Source organism: Neolamprologus brichardi, chromosome 16, assembly GCF_056152115.1.
Source record: "Neolamprologus brichardi isolate AB-2024 chromosome 16, ASM5615211v1, whole genome shotgun sequence".
Classification (NCBI taxonomy): Eukaryota; Metazoa; Chordata; class Actinopteri; order Cichliformes; family Cichlidae; genus Neolamprologus; species Neolamprologus brichardi.
In genome coordinates this window covers 32330941-32341326 of record NC_142119.1, presented here as the reverse complement: position 1 = coordinate 32341326, position 10386 = coordinate 32330941, and the positions used below count along the sequence as shown (strand labels likewise).

Genomic DNA, 10386 nt, shown 5'->3' with positions numbered 1-10386 from the left:
ATGCTCTAAAACCAGTAACTTTAAACACTTACTGGTCAAATCCATCACAGACCTGACACAGCACCTGAGCGACGGTCCACAGTTCACTGAAACCTCATCAGAAATGCTGTCATGAAGACATTCTTAATGAAGGGAAACAGGAGGAAACGCTGAGGCTGAAAATGACACGAGAACTGGACTGAAGGTCAGAGAAACAGGTGTGATGGAGAGATGGATCCACATCATGGTCAGTGTGTACGAGGAGGTCAGGAGGAGGTCCAGCATTGAGAGTCTGCAGCCATCTGTGAAGCACGGCGGAGGCTCTGTCATGGTTTCTGGTCAGTCGGTGCTGTTGGAGATCTTAAACTGATGAATTACAGAGTCTGATCCACCACGCAGGAACATCTGGAAACATCTGACTGGCAGCAGCTTCATTTTTCAGCACGCCTATGATCCCAAACACACTCAACGAGCAGTGAAAGCACACAGGAACACACACACGAGTCATGGAGTCCAGTGTCGAGTGGAGACTGCTTTGTTCCTCCTGAATTCGAGGCCTTGTTTCTTGAAGAGTCAAACACCATCCCGCTCATGCAGCGTTGTAGAGACATGCCAGCCAGAGCTGTAAAGCACTGTGGGTGAGCCTCATCCACCCGCGTACCTTCTAAGTCTCTAAGCAGGCCTTAGCCATCACTCGTCATCGCTCACTGTGTTCAGTTAAATACAGGGACCAAACAGTGTGTGTTTCAGGCTGCAAACATGCTTATCTGCTGGGAAGCTTTAACATGGGAGTCTACGGGGACGGGCTCACTGCTCCCCCTACTGGACGTCAGAGGAACTGCATGTTTTGTGCTTCAGTGTGTTTCTGTCACCACGAGTGTGTGAACAGGTCCTCACACACACACACACACTCCTGCCTTCTTTCCTTATGAGGCCCACTGTCATAATAACTTCAACCACAGACTGACCCGAGCCTCAGCTTGAACACACCGCGAGCCCCCACTGCCCCCTAAAGCTGCCACCTGCCCACTGCACACTGTAAAAAGTGTCGGTGAAAACGTTGAGAAGTTTCACGGTTCCGTTTTGGAATAACTCGGTGCCTGTTGGTTAGTCCGCCTGTGACTAAGCAGCGGGCATGCGCACTGTCACATAAATAAACCGATGTATAAATAAAGGCACGTGACACCCCGTGTCCGCGTGCTCTGGGTGAACCCACACTTTTTCCAGCGCGCTCTGATTCCTTGAAGCCTGACTCGTTTCTGCGCACACGCCACTTTCGCTTCCGCGTACTTCCCCGCCTCTTGTTGCCGTGAAAGCTACCAGGAAACGCACTGCGTCGTTCACTCACACACACTCGGAGCCGGATCACAGCACTCTGAACCTGCCGGGGACATGGCAGCCTCTGTGTGCGCCTTCATCCTGGCGCTTTACGCACTGTGCGGCTCCGCAGGTAAGCAGACCTTTACTTTAGAGGGCAGGTGAGGAGGAGGCGGTCTGACGCGGAGGGAAAGGCAGCGCAGAGCGTCTGGAGCTCAAATAAGAAAGCTCAGCTAGTGACGAGTGTTTAAACTAAAGCTGTGAGCTGAAACCCAGAGCACAGTCTGCTCTGTTTACTCAGTCAGACAGGTGAACTTTGACCCCAGCATAAGAGACAGCAGTGTGTTTTTAGTGTCAGCGAACAGCGCTAATGTTTTTGTGTCTGTGCTCAGCTGGGCTCAGCGCACCCACCAACGTCCGACTGACATCCTACAACATGGACCTGGTGCTCAGGTGGGATCCACCTGAAGGGACGACCGATGTTCTGACCTACACGGCCGAGTACAGGTGAGTCACCGGCTGGGTGTGACAGCTTCAGGTGATCACAGTTTGTGTCAGAGAAATGAGTCACTTTCAGTTTGAATGTTTACCTGTAGGAGGGCAAGTGTGATCATCACACTGTAAGCTATAAAACGAAACGTAATCTTTTGGTCTCACTCATCGCTGAGTCCAGAGCAGCTGGGCTCGTGGCTGCGGTCGTTTCAGAAATGGACGTTATTCTTCCTCCGAAGAGTCCGATCACCTCCGAGTGTTTGGGAGCAAGTCACACTTCGCTTTGTCATATTTTTAGTTGCTCTCTGAATCAGGGATGCCAAACATGAGGCCTGGGGACCAGCACCGGCCCACCCGAGGCTCCATTCTGGACAGTTCATAAAGTATTATGAAGAAGTTTTAACTGCAGGACACTGGCTTGGAAATATGTGGAAAGTTAAAATATTCCTGGATCTTTATAAACTACTGACATCATACAGAATGAGTGCACGTTTGCTCACTCCTGCCAAAAATAAAAATCAAATGACAGACTGCAGCAATAAAACATCCGGTGATGCTTTCTCCTATGAAACCCTTCAGAGCTTCAGGTCCTGCTGTGATTGGTCCCAAGTAAGGAGCAAGCCTTTTCCCAGGGTCTGCATGGACTGAAGGAACAGTGACTGCAATAAAGCCTGTGAGCGGAGGATGTACTTAGTCTGTTCAGGCGACATAGAGGAAGTTAGATAAACTGTCAGTAAGATAATCCATGCAGAATGTGAACTAATGAAATCCGATGTGGCAGATCCACAGACTGACCCGCCTACCTTGATGTACTCACGCGTGCGAGCAAACCTGACCCCCCACGACAAGCCCATTACCATCAGATTATGAAAGGCCACCCTATTCTGCTCTTCCCACCATGTCTGTGTCCGATGGGCTCCTGCAAAAAGCTCATTATCTGCAAACTGACACGCCGCCATCCCTGTATGAGGAAACAGCTGTACCTCCAGGTGAAGCGCTGATGGTGCCTCGCGATGAGGAGACTGAAACAGCCGTGTCCAAAGAAAAAGTACAAACGCAGTTATGGAATCACAAAGTCACAAAAGTTACTCATCCAAGAGCGGGGGAACGATTAGTTCCAGCTGTTATTATAGGAGAGATAATTCTAAATGTCCCCTCGTGTCCAGGATCAGTTTTTACTGCAGGCAGTTTAAATTTGAACCTGATGTCTAAATCGTGCTTATGAGTGGGAATCAAATACAAACATTTAAAACTCACCGCTGAGTAAACCTGGCTAAACCTTCCATCACACCTGGATTTACCTGGATGCAGAGGTGCGGCGGTTATTCTGTAGAACGCCGCGCGCTGATGAACAGTGTGTTTGCTTGCAGACTCGTGGATTAGTCGTGTTTTTTCTCTCCTGTTGAGATGTCGAGTGAAACCGTCACAGGAACATCTTCACTTCATTGTGGGTGTTGACCTCTGACCTCAGCCCCTCCTCCCTTCGCTGTCAGATCTCGACTTTATGAGGTCGATCTGATGAAGACTTGCGTTCAGGCAGAAGTCAGGAGGTTGAGTCACCTGATTGGTCAGGGCACAGCCTTCCATCTGTGCCCGGCTCAGGGAAGCCGGTGGTGTTTCCGGGTCTTCTTTGCGTGGACGCAGTGATGAGCTGTGATCCTGAGCCCATGCAGATGTGTCCATCCAGCTGTGCAGCTGGAAACACCCGGCCTCCCTCTTTAGTTGGCAGACGTCGAGCTTTACACTCTTCTCCAGCCTTTTGTTGCAGCTCGTCCAACTTTTCTGAAAAAAGATTCAAAAGCGGTGTCAGTGTCAGCACTCGAGGTGCTCCCTTTGTGCGCTTTCAGATGATTCTTAATGATTATTTAAAAACAGTATGCACATGCTCTGAAACTGTGAGGACACCGCAGTGACTGCAGACCGGTTTAGTCCTGCTTTGCATATGAATCTGTGATATCTGCACCATCAGTCCTGCTGTTCCACATTTCTGAAAAGCTGCAATCAGATCACTTACAGGAAGAACAGCACCTGCCTTTCTCATGCTCTCAGGCCCATTGAAGGCATTTTAATATGTGGGAAAAGTGCTGGTGTGGTTTGTGAGGACCGTGGTAAAATCGAAGCTGTTATTGTTGCGGTCCAGGTGTTCACACAACAGAAACGTCCTCTTATCTGCAGCGTCTCTGTTCTGGGAAACACCTCGACTCGACTGACTCGTTAGAAAGCAAACGCACGCTTTTCTGTCTCGATGCACAAACTGTGAACATGGCGTTCCAGCTTTGATGTAACCAGCACCGCCTGCTCGTGTGAGCGTTAGTTTCTTGGCTTCGTGCCGTCACACGTCCTGCAGGAGAAAGTCAGTGCTGTGTGACATCAGATGCTGATTAGTGTCGGTCTGTGGTAGTTCAGATCCATTTGTCTGATAAATGTTGTTTTGTAGATTTTCTGCCGATGCTGTGACGACATCACTAACGTGAGATCTTCTTGAACAGCGGTCGTGTTCCCGAGAGAACATCTGTCTGAAATCACACCTGTGACGCCATCGCTGTGTTTCTCTGTTACAGAAGCTCAGCAACTGGATACAACAATGGCTGCACAAACACATCAGCCCTCAAATGTGAGTTCACCTCCTCCTCGATCACCGTGCACGGGAGTTACACGGGCAGAGTGCAGGCGCATCGGGGGGCCGAGAGCTCCAGTTGGGTGGAGAGTAACGTCATTGAGATGGACAGACACAGTAAGTGAATCTCGTCATATGTGCTGAGCTCGTTTGTCTCTGATCCAGTAGCGTGACACAGAGAGGAAAACCGACTATTAGCCGATGACGAGCTGATGGTGTCGTTTATCCCACTGAAACTTTTGCTTGTTTGGCACTCGGTTGGAAATTTTAGCACTATGTGCTAAAAAACCAGCCCGTAGTGATTGGAGAGGGGATCTAAGCCCTGCAGTTATCTGCATTTGAAACTATGAAATCTGCCGGCACAAAGCAAGACTTTTGGTTTCCTCTCGTTGGCCACTTCTACTGGACAGAGCTGAAGCTTTTCCAGTTGTGCCACATATGCTCCACAGTGGGAAATGTTGCTTTAACTCCTATCGGCTGCTCAGTTTTGTTCCAAGCTTCCATGTTGGTGGATTTCCAGGCCGAGGCTTTCACCTCCGTCGTCTGGTATTTACAAAGGAAGAGGAGAAAGGCTAATAAAAGCTAAAAAGCCAGCTGACAATTATAAGGCAACAGATAATAACCCATACAGCTCACAGCTGACTTGTAGATGATTAAGGTTATTTTCCCTCGTGTAATGTCATCATTGATCTAACAGAACAAGTTTTGGGAGGTAAAATTAAAAAACTATTCGCCAGTAGGCCGGACGAAGATTGGTGAATGAGACCATTTGGTGACTCTCAGAGAAGCTTCCTGAGATCAGGATGGTCCCCTTCAGCTTCTGTTCAGACTGTGGCAGCAGCTGTGTGGGGAGTCTGCAGTTATGCAATGACTGCTTCAGCAGGGGACGTCTGAAGAGCCTCGCCGAGCTGAAGACGATCAGAAATGAAACCGTGAGCGAGCTTTTCAGCATCTCGCTCGTCAGAGCTCTCACCGTCGCTGACTTCAGTCCAGTCAGAGTGAAATCCTGGTTTCTGTGTTTCTGTCTGTGTCCTCGGTGAAACTGTCTGCCGTCATGGTGGGAACCTCCCCAGCTCCAACCACACTGGCATGACAGAGCTGTAGCAGATGGAGTGGACTGTTAGAGAAGCTGCAGCTTTTTATTGTGGTTGATTTTGTCCAATAAAAACGTCTCTCCACATCTGTCCCCCTCAGCCTTCATCGGTCCACCTGATGTGACTCTTCATGTCACTGGGACATCTTTGGAAGTCAGCATTAAAGACCCAGTGTTCAAGCTTTCAGCACTGAGGGAGACGTACACCTCGGCCACCTATAACATCACCTACTGGAAGAGCAGCTCGAAGGAAGAGGTGGGAACGCCGGTTTGTAGTTTTAGCTTCTAATATTATTAGAAGCTAACATTATGCCAGCTAATATTAGGCTCCAGTGTCCTAAAATCACACTTTCCCTCTGATAAACAGTTTGATTACATTCTCATATCATACGAGAGTTCACAAAGCGTCTGGGTGCAACAATGTTAGATGCACAAGTAAAGTTTCATTAAACCAGCTAAAAGCAGCAAAAACAGCATTGCTAAGGACACTTAAGCTCAACAACTCATGGCTGAGCTTCCCAGACTTGTAATGGCCTCCTGTCACAGAGCTTCACAGCCTCTTTCAGATTAAATAAAGGTGGCGGCGTCTCGCCCACCATTGACAGCTGAGGTAAACAGCGCACTGACAGCCGCCCACAGGCTTGGAGGTGGACGCGGTCCAAACAGTAGCAGGAATACGGCCACAACCATTATGATGTACAGTCCAAATTTCATGTGTTTGATCTCTCACAGAAGCATGTTTGTCCTACAGCAGCCACCGTAGTTCGAGCTATGCACTTAAAGTGTGAGGGGTAAGAAACTCGGCTGACTGCAATCTGCTGACAACTAGTGATGATACTTTACACACTGTAACTTTTAAAAGTTCAAAGAGTGAAAACAGAAGTCAGCTGACCTCCTCTGCTGCCTCCTACAGGTAGAAACAATGAGTGACATGATGCAGGACCGAGTGGTTCTTAGTGACCTGAACCCGCTGAGCGAATACTGCGTCCAGGTCCAAATCATCACCAACATGAACCCCAGACCGAGCGAGTACAGCGACGTCGTCTGTGAGCGCACCGGTGACGGTAGGCACCGCCGTCAGACAGCCGTCACAATCGCTGAAGGTGTCGCTGATGGGCTCACCTGCTGCCGTGTGGTTTTCTTACAGTGGATGCAGCTCCGTGGGTGGCGGCCGTGGTGGCGTTTGTGGTCATGGCCGCGGTGGTGGCTCTGGTGGTGACTCTGGTGGTCTACTGGAAACAAATCTCCAAGTTCCTGTGCCCAGAAGTCGTGCTGCCGCCACACTTTAAAGAGGTGTGTGTGTGTGTGAATATGTGTGTGAGTGTGTTCTTTAATCTAACACTGACCTTTCTGCCTCGCCCCCTCAGTCTCTGCTGCTGAATGATCCCAACTCCATCTACCCAGTCTCGCTGTCCTCTGAGCAGTGCGACCACGTCAGCATCATAGCAGACAGGACTGAGGAGGAGGAGGAAGGAGGGTGCAGCACACAGCCTGATACCTCACAGGATGGGGGCTAGGAGGAGCAGGAGGAGGTGGGATGCACTTTAAAGACTCTGAGAATCGGCCTCTGACTGTGAGGTTTTAGAGCTGTGAACTCTGCAGCAGTGAAGTGATGAAGACGAGCAAGAACAGGTGAAGCAGACCCAGGTGTCACGCTGCTCAAACTGAAGTGAGAGCGTGGACCCTGAAGCTGTTCCCACTGTCACAGGCTGCTGTTTATACTTTAATAGTTTATTCATGTCAATGTAAATGTTTTGCTTTCTACTGGTTTTTTTAATGGTTTTAATGGTGGGAGGTTAACCGAAGCCTCTGCTGTTCCTGCTCGTGGGAACCAGGTGACCCGATGCTGGGCTGTACTGAGACAGTCTGGGTCTTCGTAGCCCAGTTTAATTACGTGTTCAGTAACTGGATTACAACATACCTACATGTGAAGGTGTAGCCCTGCAGGCTGTGTGTTTGGGTGTAGTAATAACTGACGTGGGGATGAGGTTGGCTTGGGTTTGCCACCAGCTGCTGTGAGACCTCGCCGTCCTCTGCTGTTTCCAGCGGGTTCACCTTGGATCTCCATCAGGCAGGATTCGGGCCGTCCAGCAGAACTTATGATGAAGAAGTGTGAACACTGTAAATACTCTGATTTATTTCTAATAAAAGTCTTTGTGACGTATGAAATGCTTCTGATTGTTCTTCGCTACAGAAACACGTGAAACATTGTTTTAAATCAGACTCAAACTTGGCTGCTGGTGTTCCAGATCAAGTGGCGTTGGTCAAACAGATGTGTGGTAGACTTGCTTTTCAGGAGCCACTACCAACAAACCAGCAAATAAACACCAACGTTTCAGAGTTCATCACAGCACAGAAACAGCTTTAGTGAAGGTTACAAATGATCTTCTTATGGCCTCTGACAGTGGACTCATCTCTGTGCTTGTCCTTCTTGACCTTAGTGCAGCATTCGATACTGTTGACCATAATATCCTATTAGAGCGATTAGAACATGCTGTAGGTATTACAGGTATTGCACTGCAGTGGTTTGTATCATATCTATCTAACAGACTCCAGTTTGTGCATGTAAATGGAGAGTCCTCTTCACACACTGAGGTTAATTATGGAGTTCCACAGGGTTCAGTGCTAGGACCAATTCTGTTTACATTATACATGCTTCCCTTACCACAGGTGGCGCTAGTTGACTCGACTCCATTTGAGTGCTCACAAAGTAAACTGCACGCTTTAGTTGTGAAGCGAAAATGCTGAAATCGCAGTAATAACACGTGCGAGGGGAACGATAACAAAGACAAGATTCTCCAGATCGTTTACTCTCTGTCCTGTGAACAGCATCGGCGTGGTGTCAGTTGTTTGGTGTTTCTGCGATCGTACGAGAGAACATCACCAGGTAAACTTTTTAAATATTTTATTGTTCAACAGCAACAAGACTGACGGAGTGTGTTTGAGGGAACCTCACAAATGTCAGGGAGGAAATATTTTATGTTTATTCGCTGGTTTGTCGGTAGCAGCTCCTGAAAAGCAAGTCTCCCACACATCTGTTCGAGCAACTGTTGCCAACCAAGTTGATTTTGCCTCTGACAAAGACGACTCCTCAGCCAGGCCTCATTTCAAAGCCCTGTAGCGCCACCCTGAGGCCCCAGTCCTACCTGTACACGGGCAGGGGCTGTTGAGGCCAGCAGGAGGCGCTCCAGTTGAACTTGTTTTCCCATCAGTCACTGCGTGGACGCAAACACATGTTTGTGTCGTGCTCGCACACTTCAGCTGCATTTATGAATCATTTGAACCCTCCTTTATTTATTTTGTGCATCTCGATGATGTTTTATTCTGCCGGGCTGTTCTTTTGGTCCGGCTCTCAGACTAAAGGTCAGCTGTTACATTACATACATGTTTTTTACAGGCTACTGACAAAAAAAACAAACACTTTTAACCACATCCTCACGGAAAACACAGAAATGCAGAACTTCAGCAGCACAGGAAGTTTCAGGGTTTTACTCAGAACCAGAAAAACTTTATTTTGAGACGTGAGGCAGAGCCTTCAGTTTTCAGGCCCCTCTTCTGTGGAACCAGCTTCCAGTTTGGATTCAAGAGACAGACACTATCTCTACTTTTAAGATTAGGCTTCAAACTTTCCTTTTTGCTAAAGCACATAGTTAGGGCTGGACCAGGTGACCCTGAATCCTCCCTTAGTTATGCTGCAATAGACGTAGGCCGCCGGGGATTCCCATGATGCACTGGGTGTTTCTTCTTCACTCCCTATGTGTTAACAGACCTCTCTTAAACAAAGTCTATTTTAGTTTCATGATCTGTAATGAAATGATCTAAATCATTTATAAAACAAACTGACCACTACACCTGATCTTAAAACCTATTGTGTCACATCTAAGTTGTAATTGGAACATGAGATGAAAATGCACAAGTTTTCTTTTCTTCACTGTTACTTGTGTTGTTGCAGGATGGGGTTAAAATCATATTTTCCTGGGTATGAGCCGTGCTCCTGATCCCTCAGCTCCCAGTATGAAGTGGTTTAGTGGTGTTCTTCTCACAGGCATCTGTGTCACCTTCCCTGAAGCTGCTGGTTTCATCTTTTAAACTTGTAGATCCTGGAACAATCTTTGCTTTCCAGTAAAATTCCTTTTGTGTCTCGTTTGTCCTGAAAAGTTTATCTGGCTGTGTTTCCTACTGATGTTGGAACTGTGACAGTTTCAGTATGGGTGTTGAGGACAGCGTGCATACTAGGGCTGCCTCGACTAGTGACGATCGTCGACGACTGATTTAATAGTCGACGTGTCGTTTGAAGCTTTGTAAGATCCCAAAAGACGCAGGAATAAGTAGTAGGATTTAAGAGTGGGGCAGCACGGTGGTTAGCACTGTTGCCGCACAGCAAGAAGGTCCTGAGTTAAATTCTACCATCAGGCCGGGATCTTTCTGTGTGGAGTTTGCATGTTCTCCCCGTGTTTGCGTGGGTTCTTGCCGGGTACTCCGGCTTCCTCCCACAGTCCAAAGACATCCACTTATTGGGGATAGGTTAATTGATTAATCTAAATTGCCCATAGGTGTGAATGTGTCATCCAGGGAAGGACGGATGTTGTTTTGCTTTGCTGTGTTTTAATGTGAAGTGTGCTTATTTATATTTTATATTGCATGTTTTGGTTGCATCTGTCAATTTGTCCTGGAGAGACTCCGCCCTTTTCCCGTTTTTACTAATTTGACACACCTGAGAGGAAAGGGAGTGGTAATTTACAGAGGCTGTATCCCAATTCAGGGTCTGCAGCCTTAAAGTACGCAGCCTCAATGATCCTCAAGGGCCGCGTACTCAAAGACCGCTAAGGCCGGAAGTGCGAGGCTTGTGAAATGGGACGGTCTAGCCTCCGTTGCGCTGCTCAGGTTG

General features: G+C 48.1%; 1 protein-coding gene across 1 annotated transcript; it reads left to right on the top strand.

Moving 5' to 3' along the window:
• Nucleotides 1-1242: 1242 nt before the first annotated feature.
• On the top strand, nucleotides 1243-7623 carry LOC148098328 (interleukin-10 receptor subunit beta-like). The gene is made up of 7 exons (XM_087829983.1): nucleotides 1243-1429; nucleotides 1689-1803; nucleotides 4350-4522; nucleotides 5600-5754; nucleotides 6412-6562; nucleotides 6646-6791; nucleotides 6866-7623. The coding sequence occupies exons 1-7, from the start codon at nucleotides 1372-1374 to the stop codon at nucleotides 7013-7015; spliced, it is 948 nt and encodes a 315-aa protein (XP_087686109.1). The 5' UTR covers nucleotides 1243-1371; the 3' UTR covers nucleotides 7016-7623.
• The last annotated feature ends 2763 nt before the right edge of the window (nucleotides 7624-10386 follow it).

What these genes read in the sequence shown, in the direction of transcription:
- LOC148098328 (XM_087829983.1), top strand. Translation starts at nt 1,372, where the DNA reads ATGGCAGCCTCTGTGTGCGCCTTCATCCTGGCGCTTTACGCACTGTGC. An exon ending in CATTGAGATGGACAGACACA is followed by an intron (nt 4,523 to 5,599) that starts GTAAGTGAATCT and finishes TGTCCCCCTCAG; the next exon opens with CCTTCATCGGTCCACCTGAT. An exon ending in AGAGCAGCTCGAAGGAAGAG is followed by an intron (nt 5,755 to 6,411) that starts GTGGGAACGCCG and finishes TGCCTCCTACAG; the next exon opens with GTAGAAACAATGAGTGACAT.